The 19337-nt window shown below is 42.5% G+C and overlaps 1 protein-coding gene across 2 annotated transcripts in view; it reads left to right on the top strand.

Moving 5' to 3' along the window:
- The first annotated feature begins 3505 nt into the window (after nucleotides 1-3505).
- The window catches only part of SSPN (sarcospan), a 42813-nt gene continuing 26981 nt past the window's right edge, over nucleotides 3506-19337 (top strand). Inside the window, exon 1 of one of the 2 annotated variants that reach the window (XM_055572384.1) lies at nucleotides 3506-3882. In XM_055572384.1, the coding sequence (XP_055428359.1) occupies nucleotides 3607-3882 (276 nt within the window). In that variant the 5' untranslated portion in view covers nucleotides 3506-3606. Of the gene's footprint in view, nucleotides 3883-8046; nucleotides 8346-19337 lie in introns of those variants that run through there. The other variant, XM_055572392.1, reaches the window with a different exon arrangement.

The raw sequence follows: 19337 nt of genomic DNA on the forward strand, positions 1-19337 counted from the left end.
TGACTCTTTGTAACCCTATGGATTGTACCCTGCCAGGCTACTCTGTCCATGGGATTTCCCAGACAAGAATACTGGAATGGGTTGCCATTGCCTTCTTCAGGGGATCTTCCTGACCCAGGGACCAAATCTATGTCTCCTGCACTGGAAGTGGATTCTTTATTCCTGAGCCACCAGGGAAGCCACTAACCTTCTGACAACTTTTCTCACCCTCTCCTTTGTTTCTACTACGTAACATCAATGAAGTGAAAATATCATCCTCATCACTACTCCCTTGTGGTATTGCCAAAGACCAGGCCCCCATTGGACACAGATTCAAGAATTTGGTTGAGAATCTGAGCAAGTGTAAGGCTCCCCACGCTACTGCCACCTTCCTCCACTGGAAGCTGAAAATTGAAGTTGGCCGTTTTAATCAGACTAGAAGGATTGCAATTTATCTGGGCTGTTGTTCACTGCTACTTGTAACTTGTCTCAGCTAGGCAATTAAAAGTAAGCCTTCATTATAATAATTCATGTGCCACCGTAAGCCACACTAGTTCTGAAACTCAGAAGACCAACCTACAGGAGTATCCTATTATTTTGTTTACCTATTCCAATTTAACGTATTGAGGAAAAGGTTAAGAATATTCTTAGCTAACTGATAACCCAGCAGAATGGTCGGCAAATAAAGCTTGTATCTAGCTATAAGTCAGTAATAAAAATAAGGGTCTCAATCAACTCTCATATATATTATGGTGGTGGATCAACATATTTTTTGTAATGTACTCAAATACTCTTAGGTTCAAGGATAATAGTGAATTCTGTGATAGACAAAATACTACCTGTGATCATTAAGGGACTCCTGAGAGTCCCTTGGACAGCAAGGAGATCAAACAAGTCAATCTTCAGGGAAATCAACCCTGAATACTCAGTGGAAGGACTGATGCTGAAGCTGAAACTCCAGTATTTGGGTCATCTGATACGAACAGCTGACTCATTGGGAAAGTCCCTGATCCTGGGAAAGATTGAGGGCAGAAGAGGGCCCATCAGTGGACAAGATGGCTGGATGGCATCACAGAAGCAACGAACTTGGGCAAACTTTGGGAGATGGTGAGGGAAAGAGAGGCCTAGCGTGCTGCAGTCCATGGGGTCGCAAAGAGTCAGACACAACTGGGCGACAAACAACAATGATCATTAAATTGTTTCACATCACAAATGATTTAAACAGTTCTCCCACTTGTTTGTTTACAGGAAATGAATAAAACAGATAATCTACAAGGGTTCATATTTGGTTCCCCTCACTCATCCCTAACTAGATGTTTCACTCAATAATCTGGTTAGTGAATAACTCCGATACTCAATTTTTTCATCGTTAAAAGAAGAAACTGTAATTACAAGGTGTTTGTAAGGAGTAATAGTCAGGAAATAAAGTAGCCTGAAAAATCCCATGGACGGAGGAGCCTGGTGGGCTGCCGTCTATGGGGTTACACAGAGTCGGACACGACTGAAGCGACTTAGCAGCAGCAGCAGCAGCATGTGGTTGTTACAGAATAGACACTCAGTAACTGGTAGCTGGGGAGAAGGCAATGGCATCCCACTCCAGTACTCTTGCCTGGAAAATCCCATGGATGGAGGAGCCTGGTGGTTTGCAGTCCATGGGGTCGCTAAGAGTCGGACACAACTGAGCGACTTCACTTTCACTTTTCACTTTCATGCATTGGAGAAGGAAATGGCAGCCCACTCCAGTGTTCTTGACTGGAGGGCGCCAGGGACGGGGGAGCCTGGTGGGCTGCTGTCTACGGGGTCACACAGAGTCGGACACGACTGAAGTGACTTAGCAGCAACTGGTAGCTGGATCATCCCTAAGAACAAATAATTAATTCCAGGTAGTTAGTTTCCTGAAAATGTTTTCTAGGTTTATGTAGAAAAACTTGGTCTTTTGGGTTATTCTCAATCAGGCACAAGTCACGTGGGTACCTTGGTGTAGCAAGAGCTTTCATTTGTTCTCACTAAAAATCCTAATGGCATAAGGGCCCCAGAGCTGACAGCGACCTTTCCTCCGTCCCACTGCTCCTCTTGTGAGAGTGAGTGCTGCTTCTATGGCTTCTAGGTGGAGCACTGGGATGTGCAGTTTGGTTTCTGCTTTTTAAGTTACTGCATTTGTTCCATGGACCATATTTTTCTCACTAATCCAGAAGGACTCCCGTGTCCCTAAGTCGAGTCCAACTCTTTGTGACCCCAGGAACTGAAGCCCCTCAGGCTCCTCTGTCCATGGCATTTTCCAGGCAAGAATACTGGAGTGGGTTGTCATCTCCTCCTCCAGGGGATCTTCTAGACCGAGGGACTGAACCCACATCTCCTGCACGGCCACTTACAACTGAGCAGTCTGGGAAGCCTGATCCAGAAAGAAGGTATAAGGAAAACATTGCAGTTCATAAAATAAGAATATATTTAATACTGTAAGGTGCCCAAGGAAAAGCTGATGACGATTAGTTTCTTATTTAGAGACAAAGCAAGGAGTTAGATTTTTCTTTAAATTAGCTGATAGCAAACAATCTAGGAGGAGCCTTTATCCTAGCATCCTGGCAACATCACTTAGTTTTTAATAAAGCTCTCTGAACGCTAAAATGACCATACCAAAGTAGATATAAATACTTCAAAGTGATGGGATCATTTCTTAGTGGTTTTACTGAAGTTTGCTCTAAGTGCTACTGAGGAGAGCTATGTGGGAATAAGAATAATTGGTTTTATTGATTTGTTTGGTGACTTAAGGCAGGGACCAAATCTACCTTGAGCATCCTTCTTTTCTAGTACACTGTAGGTGAGTTAAACATATCTCAAATATGGACAGAATTATTAAATCCTCAGCTTTCAAGGTGTATAATAATCCCCCTAGGCACCGTTGTGGAGATTGGCAAAGACTGGCTGGGGACTTTGCATAAACGAGTACAGGAGCTTTTAAAAACAAATACATGTGAGAGAATTCCCAATTAGCCGAGAATCTCTATAAACAGTCATTTCAAAAGCAAATACCTCAGTAGGAAAAACTTCTTGATTTGTCAGCTGCATCGCAGAGCTTTAAAAAGAAAGAGCCCAGGCCTTGGTTGGAAAATAAGGAACAATTTAACTTCTGGAAACGACTTCACAGCTTGGAGCCTAGTAACGCCTCTTTTGGATTAAATTGTCTACTAATTAAACTCAAGTGATTTAAACATTCGTCACCTTGCATTGCACCTCTCAGAAAACAAAAACAAAAACACAAGCGAAAAAATCCTGGGGTTTGAAGTGGGGAAAACAGACACCAAACACAGACGCGCAGATGCACGCACACCCCCACGTGCGCACACATACACACGCACGCGCGCGCACACGCAGACTGTTCAAAGAGTGCGGGGTTTGGGAGGCGCCTGGCCACCCTGCAGGAGTCTCCGGGCGCTGCGTCCTGCCCGGCGCGTTGGCAGTTGGCGACCCCCCTCGACTCCCCCTCCGCCGCGGGCTCCCCGTGGCCTTCGGAGGCTCGGCCAGTCGCTCCAAATGTTTTCCATATTTGTTCAGCCTCCGTAACTCGCCGAGCCGGGCCGGCGCGACCCGCCCCGCGCCACCCCCGCCGCTGCCGCCCCCGCAGCCGCCATGGGCAGGGAGCGGCCCGGCCGTGGCGCGCGGAGCCAAGGGGGATCGCCAGCCGCCGACGCCGCGGGGCCCGACGACATGGGGCCGAAGAGGGGCGCGGGGGCCCCCAAGGAGAGCGGGGAGGAGGCCCGGAAGTGCTGTGGCTGCCGGTTCCCGCTGCTGCTCGCGCTGCTGCAGCTGGCGCTGGGCATCGCCGTGACCGTGGTGGGCTTCCTCATGGCCGGCATCAGCTCCTCCCTGCTAGTCAGAGACACTCCATTTTGGGCTGGGATCATTGTAAGCATCGAGTCTGTTTTGCCTGAGCGCGTTTGCCAGACAGGAATGCCACGCCGCATGGTCGAGTTACCACTAACCCACCTGCATGCGCCCTTCCCCGGCAACAAGCCTCTTAACTCGCGGCGGCTCGGTGACCGATGCCCGCCGGACCGGGTCTGCCCAGGCCCGGCGCGGCGGGGCTCGTGCCCTTGTCCTGCTTGCGGCTCCGAACGCCTCCGACACTCCTGACCCTCGGGCGCTGGAGCTGGGGAGCCGAGGCCCAGGCTGCTTATTCTGGTCACTTTGAACATTCTCAGTAACAACAGCAGATCCACTTCGGATCTTTCCTTCTCCTAGCCCCACGGACCCCACCCTCCTCCCTCCAGGACTAGCAAAAAAGTGAATAAGTTCATCTTGTGAAAGCAAGTTAGGAAAAACCCTGTGCGTGGAGTGGCCCCATTGGGTAGAATTGATTTTATTTTTTAAATCGGAGGTTCCATTAGGAAGTTTTAGAAAACAGTGGTGGAAGGCAGGAAATGCGAATACAGCAAGCACAGCCTTAATCCACTGGAGTCTAAAGTGGGATAAACCCAGGGCGCTGGCCGAGGCGGGAGTCTATTTGGGACCCAGCTAATGGATGTACTGTTCCAAGCAGAACCCCGCTCAGCTGTTGTGTTTGCACACAGCATACTTAGCTTAATTAAACGTTTTCTCTGATATGAAAGGGGTGCCATTTATTGAGCACGTACTTGGGCCTGTCCTGCTAGAGGCCCTACATATTATTTCTAACCCTCACATCAGTCTTATGGGATAGTTCTTATCCTTCCATTTCTCAACTGAGAGAACCAAGGTTGGTAAATCAACCAAGTTGATACCTTTTTGCTCCAGAATACATCTGTGCTTTCCTCACTAAGCCAGGCCACTCCTACATTTAGTTTGTAATTTTAATATTATATGATATTGCCTCGGGGTCACTAAAAATCTCTTCCACCTGCATCATTTTGTTTGGTCTATGGAACAACGCTTTGAGGTGGGAACTGTTATTTATCTGTGGACATGAGGAAACAGGCTAAGAGAAGTTAAATGACGTTCTCAAAGTCCAGAGGTGAGGCATGGGAGAGCCAGGAGGGACCAGGATCCACATTTCTGACTCCCAGTCTCACATGGCATCCTCACCGTAATTACTGACCAGAAGAACCATCACTCACAAAACAACCCTCAAAATAATTTTGTATCAGGGGCAGATGTTAAAAACACCTGATTAAATATGCATTGATGCAGATATTTTCTAATTAAGAGTATTTGAACTCTCAAATTCTTGCAGAGTAATTTAAAACTTTTAATTTGTGTACTAAGAAGTCCCATGAAATTATCATGATTGGAGTTTTCTAAATCAAGTGATTTTAAAAATAGCTTTTCACTAAGATATACTGGGTATTTTAGTCACTTCAGTGACTGTCAACAGACTCAGAGGAAAAATATGTCTGTTCTTTAAGGCTAGGCGAATTCATAGAAGAAAGGAATGAAACTTCTCATATGGTGGTGGTTTTGAATATTATTTGCAAATGTGTTTTCTATCCATTCTTTACTCCAACTTTAAAAAAGTCCAGTACCGAAAAAGCAGATTAGCTGGGGAAAAAATTGTCTTAATGTTCAAGACAGGAGCGTACAAGCCTTGCAACTCTGAAATTTCATGAGCAGCTTGAAGGAGCATCACATGTTCCTAGTTGCCCAGGAAGCTCCTTGGGTGTGTTGCAAAGAGTATTATCTATAGCCAGTTCTGTTTTTTTTCTTTCCAGTTTTCTAGGTTATGATCTGGGATCCACTTGGAGTTTTCTGGTAGTGATATTTGTGTGGTGATATCTGTAGTCTTCTCTTTCAACGGAGAGCATATGCAGAGCAGAGCAGTTAGTGGAGCTGGCCTGAGACAAGTGAGGAGGGACCCTGAGGAGCCTGGTGAGGAAAAATTCAACCCAGCTGGAGGAAGGCTGTAGGCAACTTGTCCCTGTTTCCCACAGACACCATGCTTGTCCTTGTCACGCTGTCTGTGGTTGGTCCTGGGGCGCTCTTCCAAGTTTTCAGGGAAGAGAAAAGGCAGGGAGGCAGGATGGTAAAGTACAGAAGCAGAACTCTGCCTGGAGACGAACCCGGCCCCCCACCCCCACCTCCCACTGTTATTCGCTGAATAAATCTAAGTGAATAACTCAGTTAAAGCAAGTTCATTTAACTTCTCCAGGCTTCTGTGTCTTCATTGATGAAATCCAAATGTTAATAATTATTCCTACCTCTTAGGGTTGTCCTGAGGAATAGATAAAGGAATACATGTTCTTACACTTAAGAGTCCTGACTTGGGGCACATGTTCAGTGAGTTTGCGCCTTTTATGAGCGAAGAGCGGGGCAGTCACTGGTAGCAGCTCTCTTGGAAGTAGTATTGGCTCTGTTTTATCTCTAATCATGAAGAACAGTCACTTTGGACTTGCTGCATTTCCAAGACCAGTTTGAACCCTAAAGGAGGTATCAGCTTGGCCATCTCACCTTTCTCTGATCTCAGCCAAGTTACTGTTAGCAGTCTTAGCGGTATTCGTTGAGTCCAGTACTTTCTGAATGACATGACTGAGTGACTGAACTGAAAAACTGAAAAAACGTTCTGAATCTCTCTGGAGGTTTCTAAAAACTAACTTGGGGGGTGGGGTGGGGGGAAAGAGCCTCCTCAGGGTCATTTTTCCCTAGGGACAGGGAGTGATTCTGGCCTGGTATATCCGCCAAGGAATACTGGAAAGTTTGCCCTGTTTAGCAGACATGCTAGACCAAAGTACAGGTCAACATTCCCTGCGAATAGGGCAGAGTCAAACCTGCTTCTGGAATGTATGCTGAATTCAAGCAGGGCACCTAGACTGAGGCACCGTCCTCATCCACAGCTTGACCTGCTTCACTCCTCTATTTCTGTTTGTATTGGTTGCCTCTGACCATGATACTTCCTTCATTGTACAAGGCTTGCTATCCCATTACTTTTGGATTTGGGTATCACCATTCCCGTGATAGAATCTAAGTATACGGATAAACTCACTTAAGCAACTTCTTCGTGACCAGTATCTGGGTGACTTGAGGAATATGCAGTGAGATTCTAGTTATAAAAAAAAAAGACATTGGTGTTCTCTGATCTGAGATTTATGTCAAGGAATTTTAGAAAAACAGCTTATTTCTTACTTACCTCTCACTCTCCACCAGAGAGATGACTGAAGTCTTTTTACTTCAATTACAAAAGATTCTCATAAAGGAAAGAAAAAAAAAGAATGGAGCCACTATGGAAGCTATGTAACCTGTAAGAGAGCCATTCTTCTCTTAAATTTTTTTCTACGTAGCTTGAGGGTTGGAAGTCACTTCACAGGGACAATGCAAAGTCAACCAGGGTCTTTGAGGATTCATTTGGCTAGAGGAAGGGGATCCTAGGAAACACAAGTGTGCGCAGCATTTTATTCTATTAATGGCTTGAGTAGCTGGGTTGAATAGGCATTCGAGTTTGTCGTCATTCCAGAATTATTCTTGATGAAAAGCTGTGTGTGGATTGAAGAAATCTGAGAACTTTGGGGCCTTTACTTCCATTTTACTTAATACAATTTTGGTTTAGGTGAAGCATAACATGTTTGAATCGTTGCTTATTTTTCTTCACTCAGTAACATTTGTTGGGGATGTCTGCCCAGCTAGGTATTGGTTTAAAAATAATGAATCATATACTAGGAGGAGGTCTCCAGAGATCCTGATGGACATGTGGCCTTATCATATCTGACAGTAATGAATACTTCCGATTAAAAAATTTAACCTACGCAAATATTTTTAAAGTCCATTTACCTTTCAAAGTATTTCACTTACAGTGATTTATTTGCTTTGGCATCTTTACTCTGAAGTCAATTTAAGAGCAATCTCTTGCTTCTCATCCCAATGGGAATGTTTAGTATTTGTTAGTCTCTTGGCCCTTGTAGGGAATATTCCCATGAAAAGTGGGAACTTATTTGCCTTACTGTGGTTTTAGTTTTCCTCACTCTTGCTCCATTGCTCACATACCCCACCTCCTACCCCTGTCTACCTGGAATAAAATCCCTGAGATATATACTACATAAATCACTTTAGAAAATTTAAGAAAAGGGCTTTTAGGGAAGAATGTTGTTTTTCTTTAATATCATTCATAAGACTTATCTTATGAATTATAATAATTGAGAGTCTTGCTGCTGCTGCTGCTGTGTCGCTTCAGTCGTGTCCGACTCTGTGCGACCCCATGGACGGCAGCCCACCAGGCTCCCCCGTCCCTGGGATTCTCAAGGCAAGAACACTGCAGTTGCCATTTCCTACTCCAGGGGATCTTCCTGACCCAGGGATCGAACCCATGTCTCTTGTGTCTCCTACTTTGGCAGGTGGATTCTTTACCACTGTGCCACCTGGAAAGCCCTGCATAGACTTTGGGGATGATCAAATAAAAAGTAAAGCAGGTAATTCTCTTTAAGTCTATTAGGTGTCCATGGGGCCATTATGTACTCTGACACATGACGGTATCCAATGTGTGTTGAATTGAACTGTATTCCATACTTATTATTAGAGTTTCTGTTTTAACTTGTATAAATCCACTTTAAACTATGGTTTGAAAAAAATGACTTACAAATGTGTTTTCCAAAATAGAGAATTTTAAGTTTATTGATAATGCTGAAAAACACTGAGAGGTAGTAATAAGGAGTGTGTTATCACTCCATTTTGGGCTCTTGAGTTTCAAAATTATTCAGAATATGTTAACTTAGCATTATTGAGATATTTTATTTTAGATTATAAGATGACTGCAGGATTTAAAAAAGAAACAAGAAGTCACATGATTTATTTTGTATTCCCCTAACTTGAATAAATTAGGACAAATTGGGATTGATGTGGCTGAATGGTAGATGTCAACATTTGCAACCTTACCTTTTTACAAAGAGAGCAGTGGTATAGGTTTTCCTAATATTTGGTCTAATAGTTTCATAGATTGCCATTATGATGTCTACTTTCAATTTGGTCTGAGGAAATGGATGTTTTCTAGACTTTTTCTTGCAATTAGCCTTGCCCATGACATTTCTATTAAGGGTGTTTTTTACCTGGGTCCACTTGCCTGTGTTGCACCCTGAAGGACTGCCATCAACATTAAAGGATACACACAACGGTATGTGGAGAGTTCAGTGTGCATGTCTCTGTGTTACTGTAGAATAAGGGTGGAATCCACTCATCAAACTTTAATTAGACACCATTTCACTGCAAAGCATAGTTCACTTTTAGGACTTAGGTCCTGGCAAACCAGATAAATGTTGCTCAAAAGAGCCCATCAAAATCCAGAGTTGGATGAGACCTTGTGATGACGTATTTAATCCTCTAGTTACTACTTGCTGTAAATATTCAAGTCTAGGTTTAATACAATGAGTTTATAAGCTAAAGGGGAACTTCTTATGGACGTTGGGAACAGTATTTGCAACTGTATAAAAGTGTATCTTAGAGGCATGTCCTCTTTCAAATGGTTTGGATGCTGCCTTGGATCTCAGTATATGAGATAAAACTTGGCAGGAGTAACTGTCAGAAGCCTGAACAAGGCAACTCACTTGATCACCCTGATGGATTTTAAAATTGATATATGTGAACTTACACGTACAGCAATAACTGAAATACATTTTCCTTTCTGTCTCAGTCTGCTCCAGCACGGTGGGGTTCTGGTGAGGAGCTCTCTTCCTAGCTTGCAGATGGCCTCTTTCTCGCTATGTGCTCAGGTGGTCCTTCCTTGATGCATGTATGAAGAGAGAACAGGGGATCTTTCTCTTCCTCTTCTTCTAAGATCACCAGTCTTGTAGGATTAGGACCTCACCTTACAACGTCTTTTACCCTAATTACCTCCTAAAAGCCCTATCTCCAAATACAGTCACCTTGAGGATTAAGGCTTAAACACAGGAATTGGGTGGAGGGGGGCATAATTCAATCCATAGCCCTTTCAGTGAGGAACACCCACTTGTACAGCCACCTCAGTGATTCATAAATGTGTTTTCTCATCTTTTTCATGAAGATCCCGTGGCTTTCATGGAACATCTAGAAGTTTGAGCTAGTAAGCTGACACTTGGCAGGGCTGTGAGGTGGCATGACTGAGGTTCATGCCAGTAGTGAAACATATGGAGGAAGGTATTTTCAAGGCATTGTACTAATTGTGTGTGTGTGTGTGTGTGTGTCAAATTTCAGAAAAAATAAAATCAAGTAGATTAAGGTGGTACATACAATTCTAAGGGTAGCTTAGGCATTTCATTTGTCCCCTCAGTTTTTTCACGCTTAGTACTCACTGTTTAGTAAATCTCTAACTTTTCTTATTGCTCCAAGAGTGAGTCACTGTCAGGATCTAGCTACGTGACACCCTGGCTTCTGAGGCAAGGAAATGAGGATGGTAGACTGAGCCTGGCCTTGGGGGTATGCTCAGATTTTCAGCAATTGAATGAGCCCTCTGGCCTCTGGGAGCAGTGATCTCAGGCTTGGTCTTTCTAGAATTCAGGGAAGTCAGCTCTCTTCCCCGAATAATATACAGCTGATGCTTTTTAATATGTAGCTGATGATTTCTTTATAATAATGCAGCTGATGCTTTTATTTTATGATGATGATTTTGAAAATTAGGTGAACAGTCTTTGTTTTGTGGAATGGGTCAAAATAAAGCCTGAGGGGTGCTCCCATCTGGGGGCTCACGCTGTCACAGCCTCCAGCCCGAAGCCCCTGGTGGATCCCCCCTTTGGTCTGCCACCAGGGCTTCTCTCCAGTTGCCCGGTGGCTCAGTGCTTAAGAATCCACCTGTAATCCAGGAAACACAAGAAATGTGAGTTTGATCCCTGGATAGGGAAGATCCCCTGGAGGAGGGCGTGGCAACTCTCTCCAGTAGTCTTACCTGGAGAATCCCATGGACAGAGGAGCCTGGCGGGCTGCAGTCCTTAGGGTCTCAAAGAGTTGCACAAGACAGAAGCGACTGAGCACTCACGCACAGGGCTTCTCATCTGATCCTGTTTGTCCAGCTTAGAAATCCTGAACTGTGCTGCATAAGCCCCAACCATCCCAGAGAGAAAGACTAGAGGAGTGACTAAAACCATCTGATACGCCGCCTTTTGGTCCAATCCCAGTCCAAAACGAGTAGTAAACAAAGGCAGGGCCATGGTTCCAGAGACATCCTGGAATGTCGCTGGTTTGATTTTTGAGCTTATTTAAAGTCGATGCTCTCTGATCTAAGGTTGCTAGAGTCACATCCACAGCCTAACACAGTCATGAATCTGAGTATTTCAGTGCTGTCTTTCCTGCATTCTGACATGAGGCCGGTAAGTGGCTGTTAGAAAGCAAATGGTTTGTTCACAGATCACATTCCCACATTCTGCTGAAGAAGCTCGCTGGGCCCGCTTCTGTTGTTGCAGAAATGAGCAACTTCTCCCCGGCTGGGAGAGGCTGTGGAAACCTCAAGGAGGCTCTTTTAGCGGCATCCCACTCAACTGTTGTTTTCAAAGTGTTTAATTCGGCATTCGCTGTAACGAGCCATTAAAATCCCTTTAAGATAGATTGTTATCAAGGCCTCTCTTTTGTGTAGAAGATAATGACAGCTGACAAGAAAAAAAGAAGGAATCGCTAATGTGTTAACTAGACCCTGACTAAGGAATGGATTTTTGCTTTATTACTAAGGAAAAAAATAACACTTACCAGCTTCCTTCTAAAGTATCAGGTGTGGCACACATATCAGGCTTTTAGCCGTGCCATTTAGCTGTGCCAGGAAAAGTATGAAGGAGGCATTTTCTAAGATAAGGGAAATAGCATTTCAGCCTGCAGGGAGAAGAACACAGGAAGAACATCCCTTCTGTCTCAGTGGAGGGGTGCAGTTTCAGAGGCAGTGAAAGGGCAAGCTAGGTCTCTGGAAGGTGGACACTTCATAATTGAAGCAAAATAACTTCTCTGTGACTGCCTACAAATGAAAGGCAGAATTTGACCATTTTAGTATACATGTTCCACATTCGGGAAGTTTATGCCTGTCTGTCGTGCGCCTGGCTACTCAGGTGCTGAAACAGATGGATCAAACCACTCCAGCTGGCTTTGTCACATAACCTTTCATGAATAAGTTGTCTGGGATGCCTATGATGAGAGGGTTTCAGAGTTAAGGGTCCTGAGACCAAGCAAAAAATTTTTAAATGAACATAAGGTAACCGTAACTATTGTGTTCGAGAACCCTTGGTAAACAATTCTCATTCAGTGACTGAATCTAGTGCGTCACAAATTTTTCCACCTGGAGACCTCCCTGAAGGCTCGCTCCCCCTTCTCCCTGTCCTCACACACACATCACAAAAAGCTCAGTGTCTTGCTAACCCATGTTGCCATGGAAGGGAAGAGAGGAAATGCGGGAGAGGCTACAGGCTGCCTGGGGACACTGACCTCTTCATGATGAAGAGGACAAAACACATTTTAAAGAAATAATGTTACTATATATTACTTGGCGTTCCATTATATCCTGTTTTGTTGTTGTTTTGGTAAAAATTGCTCTTCATTAGAAAAGCCACCTGATAATGTTTTTTAAAGGCTGTTACAGGATGGTTCTCTCATTTACGCTTCAGTTATGATTGACTTTGTATTGATTTACTGTATAATTCCTATATACTGGACCATTTCATCAAATTTCATTAACTGTGCTGTTTCAGAGAGATGGGCCCAGGAGTATTAATGTAGAATCATCTGTGCAATCATTTCTAAAGTGGGACCTAATTTGAGAACCTACTTAATTATGCCTGTATCATAAAATACAGCTGAACTCTGTACCTCTGCATGTGTGTGCAAGTCACTTCAGTCAGGTCCCATTCTTTGCAACCCTGTGGAGCATAGCCTGCCAGGCTCCTCTGTCCATGGGATTCTCCAAGCAAGAATACTGGAGTAGATTGCCATGCCCTCCTCCAGGGCATCTTCCCAACCCAGGGATTGAACCCATGTCTCTGATGTCTCCTGCATTGGCAGATGGCTTCTTTACCACTAGTACCACTTGGGAAGCTTCTCTCTACCTCTGGAGTAGGCTAACTCCACATTTATAAGATTCCTTTTGCTTCTGAGGACTTGAAAAATCCTGAAATGGAACAAATGAGCTGCACTTTATTTTTTCCACAAATATGTAGCACTTCTAACCCTTTGAAATGGGTTGATTCATGAGAAATGCTGAAACACGATTTTAGTTTCTCTTATATTCTTTGAAAATAGATTACTTTGCAAAAGTATGTATTTGTAGAACCTATTGATGATTAGCTTCTGGTAAGTTACCATAAGAGTGAGGTAGGTGGTTGAAAAGCAACAGAACAGAAGCCTATAAAAGAAAGATTGTTGTTTAGTCACTAAGTCATGTTCAACTCCATGGACTGTATCCTGCCAGGCTCCTCTGTCCATGGGATTCTTCAGGCAAGAATACTGGAGTGGGTTTGCATGCCCTTCTCCATGGGATCTTTCCCACCTAGAAATTGAACCTGCATCTCCTGCACTGCATTTGGGTTCTTTACCACTGAGGCACCTGGAAAGCCCTAGAGAAAGATTACTGACTTGTAAAACAGAAACCTTTCACATTTAGCCATTCTCCCCGTGTCTTTCCATATGCCATACAGGTTGCCACCAGGAGCTGTGTATGGAGGAATACACATACACATGCACACACACACACAATCAACTGCAATAAGTTTAAAAACCAAGTGTTTGAAGAAAGTGGCACAGAAGAAGGTGTGATTAATCCTGTCTGAGAAGAATCAGAAAAGACAAGGAGAGGGGCCTGAGATTGCAGGAGGTGCTCTAGTTTTGGAGTAAAACAAATGTGGGTACAATCCCAGCTCTACCATTTTCAAATAAATCTAGGTTATTTTTATTTTCGTGCAGGTTTGAACAAGTATGGCCAGTTCTATACAATCCTATGATTTTAACTATAAAAAGGTGTAACTGTGTAATAGCATGCATGTATGTATGGTCAGCCGCTTCAGTCATGTCAGACTCTTTGCAACCCTATGGACTGTAGCCCACCAGACTTCTCTGTCCATGGGATCCTCCAGGCAAGAATACTGGAATGGGTTACCATGCCCTCCTCCAGGGGATATTTCCAACCCAGGGATCAAACCCTCACCACTTTTGTCTCTTGCATTGGCAGGAGGGTTATTTACCACTAGCGCTACCTGGGAATCCGATATAATAGCATAGACAGAATAATAAAGCAACTTCCTATCCAGATTCCTCAAGTTTTAATATTTTGTCATAATTGTTTTCATTTTGTTAAGAAAGAAAACACTGCAATACATTGAAATTGCCTCTTTCCTTTCTTAATCATACTCTCCTACCTTACTCTCCTTCTCCAGAGGTATCTATTGATTATATCTTGAATTTGGTATTTATCATGCCTATGCATGTTTTCATACTTTTTATGTATATATCAATAACCAACAATTATTTTCTGTTTTAAATTTTATATAAATGATAGCAAAATATCATTTTTAAATATTGTTTTTGGGATTTATTTATAATAATTCATGGATATCATTCATTCATTTTTGCTATACTATATTTCATTATACAAGTATGCAGCAATTAATTTACTCATTCTCTTGTTAATGAAAATTTAAGTTGCTTTCAAAAGAGAATTTTTTTCGCACAATTACATACAGTGACATAGTAGACGTTCTGTTCCATGGCTCTTTACACATACATTTCAAAGTTTTTAAAGAATATTCCTAGGAATTGAATTATTGGGTCTTCAGATACAGACATTTTCAACTTTTTAGATATTGCCAAATCAGTACTGCAAACCTAAAGTTGTATAGATTTACACTCCCAGTAAGTCAGAAGTCTCACCCACTGTTCTATATACGTGCCAACTTTTGTTACTTCCAGACAATTTTAACTTAAAAATACTTATATTTTTTAATTAACAAACTTTAGTGCAGTTTTAAAAAGTTTCTTTCCATTTGCAGTTATTACAAAATATTGGCTATATTTCCGGGGTTGTGCAACATCCTTGAGCCTATCATACATCCAATATTTTGTGCTTCTCATCCCCTCTTTATTTGTTTTTCTCTTTCTGACTTACTTCACTCTGTATAATAGGCTCTCAGTTCATCCACCTGATTAGAAATGACTCAAATATATTCCTTTTTATGGCTGAGTAATATTCCATTGTATATGTGTACCATAGCTTCTTTATTTATTAATGTCAATGGACATTTAAGTTGCTTCCGTGTCCTAGCTTTTGTAAATAGTGCTGCAGTGAACATTGCCCGTCATCTTATATTGCTCCTCCCTGAACATTGGTAAACACTAGTTTGTTCTATGAGTCTGCTTGTTTTTTGTTATATTCATTCAGTTCAGTTCAGTCACTCAGTCATGTCTGACTCTTTGCAACCCCATGAATCGCAGCACACCAGGCCTCCCTGTCCATCACCAACTCCCGGAGTTCACCCAGACTCACGTCCATCGAGTCAGTGATGCCATTCAGCCATCTCATCCTCTGTCGTCCTCTTCTCCTCCTGCCCCCAATCCCTCCCAGCATCAGAGTCTTTTCCAATGAGTCAACTCTTCGCATCAGGTGGCCAAAGTACTGGAGTTTCAGCTTTAGCATCAGTCCTTCCAAAGAAATCCTGGGGCTGATCTCCTTCAGAATGGACTGGTTGGATCTCCTTGCTGTCCAAGGGACTCTCAAGAGTCTTCTCCAATACCACAGTTCAAAACCATCAATTCTTCAGCCCTCAGCTTTCTTCACAGTCCAACTCTCACATCCATACATGACCACAGGAAAAACAACAGCCTTGACTAGATGGACCTTTGTTGGCAAAGTAATGTCTCTGCTTTTGAATATGCTATCCAGGTTGGTCATAACTTTTCTTCCAAGGAGTAAGCGTCTTTTAATTTCATGCCTGCAGTCACCATCTGCAGTGATTTTGGAGCCCAGAAAAATAAAGTCTGACACTGTTTCCGCTGTTTCCCCATCTATTTCCCATGAAGTGATGGGACCAGATGCCATGATCTTCATTTTCTGAATGTTGAGCTTTAAGCCAACTTTTTCACTCTCCTCTTTCACTTTCATCAAGAGGCTTTTTAGTTCTTCACTTTCTGCCATAAGGGTGGTGGTATCTGCATATCTGAGGTTATTGATACTTCTCCCAGCAATCTTGATTCCAGCTTGTGTTTCTTCCAGTCCAGCGTTTCTCATGATGTACTCTGCATAGAAGTTAAATAAGCAGGGTGACAATATACAGGCTTGACGTACTCCTTTTTCTATTTGGAACCAGTCTGTTGTTCCATGTCCAGTTCTAACTGTTGCTTCCTGACCTGCATACAAATTTCTCAAGAGGCAGATCAAGTGGTCTGGTATTCCCATCTCTTGAAGAACTTTCCATAGTTTTTTGTGATCCACACAGTGAAAGGCTTTGGCATAGTCAATAAAGCAGAAATAGATGTTTTTCTGGAACTCTCTTGCTTTTTTCATGATCCAGCGGATGTTGGCAATTTGATCTCTGGTTCCTCTGCCTTTTCTAAAACCAGCTTGAACATCAGGAAGTTCACGGTTCACATAGTGCTGAAGCCTGGCTTGGAGAATTTTGAGCATTACTTTACTAGCGTGTGAGATGAGTGCAGTTGTGCGGTAGTTTGAGCATTCTTTGGCATTGCCTTTCTTTGGGATTAGAATGAAAACTGACCTTTTCCAGTCCTGTGGCCACTGCTGAGTTTTCCAAATTTGCTGGCATATTGAGTGCAGCACTTTCACAGCTATTTCAGGAGTTGAAATAGCGCAACTGGAATTCCATCATCTCCACTAGCTTTGTTCGTAGTGATGCTTTCTAAGGCCCACTTGACTTCACATTCCAGGATGTCTGGCTCTAGGTCAGTGATCACACCATCGTGATTATCTGGGTCGTGAAGATCTTTTTTGTACAGTTCTTCTGTGTATTCTTGCCACCTCTTCTTAATATCTTCTGCTTCCGTTAGGTCCATACCGTTTCTGTCCGTCAGTGATCACACCATCGTGATTATCTGGGTCGTGAAGATCTTTTTTGTACAGTTCTTCTGTGTATTCTTGCCACCTCTTCTTAATATCTTCTGCTTCCGTTAGGTCCATACCGTTTCTGTCCTTTATTGAGCCCATCTTTGCATGAAATGTTCCCTTGGTATCTCTAATTTTCTTGAAGAGATCTCTAGTCTTTCCCATTCTGTTGTTTTTCTCTATTTCTTTGCATTGATCGCTGAGGAAGGCTTTCTTATCTCTTCTTGCTATTCTTTGGAACTCTGCATTCAGATGCTTATATCTTTCCTTTTCTCCTTTGCTTTTCGTTTCTCTTCTTTTCACAGCTACTTGTAAGGCCTCCCCAGACAGCCATTTTGCTTTTTTGCACTTCTTTTCCATGGGGATGGTTTGATCCCTGTCTCCTGTACAATGTCACGAACCTCATTCCATAGTTCATCAGGCACTCGATCTATCAGATCTAGGCCCTTAAATCTATTTCTCACTTCCACTGTATAATCATAAGGGATTTGATTTAGGTCATACCTGAATGGCCTAGTGGTTTTCCCTACTTTCTTCAATTTAAGTCCGAATTTGGCAATAAGGAGTTCATGGTCTGAGCCACAGTAAGCTCCTGGTCTTGTTTTTGTTGACTGTATAGAGCTTCTCCATCTTTGGCTGCAAAGAATATAATCAGTCTGATTTTGGTGTTGACCATCTGGTGATGTCCATGTGTAGAGTCTTCCCTTGTGTTTTCGGAAGAGGGTGTTTGCTATGACCAGTGCGTTAGCTTGTTGTATTTGTTAGATTCCACATATAAGCAATATCATACAGTATTTGTCCTTTGTCTTTTCCTGTTTGACTTATTTCACTTTGCATAATGCTGTTCAAATTCATGTATTTGGTTGCAAGTGGCAAAGTTTCATTATTTTTTATGGCCAAGTAGCAGATAATTTTAGTTTTTGCCTATCTTATTTGTGTGCAATGATATCTTATTTTAATTTATATTTTTCTGATTACTACTGGTGTTGAACATATATGTTTATTGACTGCTTAATTGTGTTTTCTATCCCTTATTTATTCAATGAATATTTTCTGTGAGTTGTTTTTCTCTTATTGTTTTATAAGATTTATTATCATTGTGACTTAATGTTTGTGGTTTTAGGTGCTGCAAATATGTTCTCCTAGTTGTTGTCATCTGTTTTACTTTTGTTTATGATGGTTTTGTTGTGGAAAATAATTTTAATGCATTTACATATATTAAGCTTTTTATGGTATATGCTTTGTTAGATTTTAAGGAAATCTCCGCCTACTTCAAGGTCAAAAGGTATTTTTCTCTAGTGTTTTCTGAAAATGTTGAAAGTGTGCTTTTGTATTTATATCTTTAAGTGGTCTAACTTTTTGCATATGGATGTGAGGTAGTGTTCATATTGTATTTTTGGAGTGTTAATTATTTTAGTACCATCAGTAATCAGTCCTTTCATACTGATCTGCAGTTTCCGTTTATCATCTACCAAGTTTCCATATTAGATTTGAGGAGTGTATCTATGATTCTCTTCAATCTTGTTGTTTTATTTGTCTGTCACTGTGTTGATATCACACTATCTAAATTAAAGTAGCACTATAATGCATCTTGTTATAAAGATGATGGTATCAGCAAATCCACCCCCACTCTTCCCTGCATGTTTGCTCAGTCGCTCAGAAGTGTTCAGCTCTGTGTGACTCCATAAACTGTAGCCCTCTCGGCTCCTGTCTCCATGGGATTTCCCAGGCAAGAATACTGGAATGGGTTGCCATTTCCTACTCCAGGGGACCTTGTTGACACAGGGATCGAACATGCATCTCCTGTGTTTCCTGCATTGGCAGGCAAATTCTTTACCACTGCACCACCTGGGAATCCCTACCCCTATCTTATTCTCCTTCAAAATTGTCCTGAGTTTTAGCTATATTTTCTTCTGTATATATTTTAGATTTGGCTTCTCATGTTCCAAGAAAAATACTTTTGTATTTTCATTCAGTTTGTACTTTCTGTGTGAGCAAAGAATATCTCACCATTTATTTGAATTTTCTCTAATATCCTTTTTGGTTATCTTTTGATTATTAATTTCAAATTAATTGCTTTGTGCTCAGTTCATGTGTTTTTTCATACTATCAATCCTTTGACATATGAGACTTACTTTGTGATCTGCTACCTGCTAAGTCGCTTCAGTCGTGTCCTACTCTGTGCGACCCCATGGACTGCAGCCTACCAGGCTTCTCCGCCCATGAGATTCTCCAGGCAAGAACACTGGAGTGGGTTGCCATTTCCTTCTCCAATGCATGAAAGTGGAAAGTGAAAGTGAAGTCACTCAGTCGTGTCTGGCTCTTAGCGACCCCATGGACTGCAGCCCACCAGGCTCCTCCATCCATGGGGTTTTCCAAGCAACAGTACTGGAGTGGGGTGCCATTGCCTTCTCCC

This window comes from Bubalus kerabau, chromosome 1, assembly GCF_029407905.1.
Source record: "Bubalus kerabau isolate K-KA32 ecotype Philippines breed swamp buffalo chromosome 1, PCC_UOA_SB_1v2, whole genome shotgun sequence".
Classification (NCBI taxonomy): domain Eukaryota; kingdom Metazoa; phylum Chordata; class Mammalia; order Artiodactyla; family Bovidae; genus Bubalus; species Bubalus kerabau.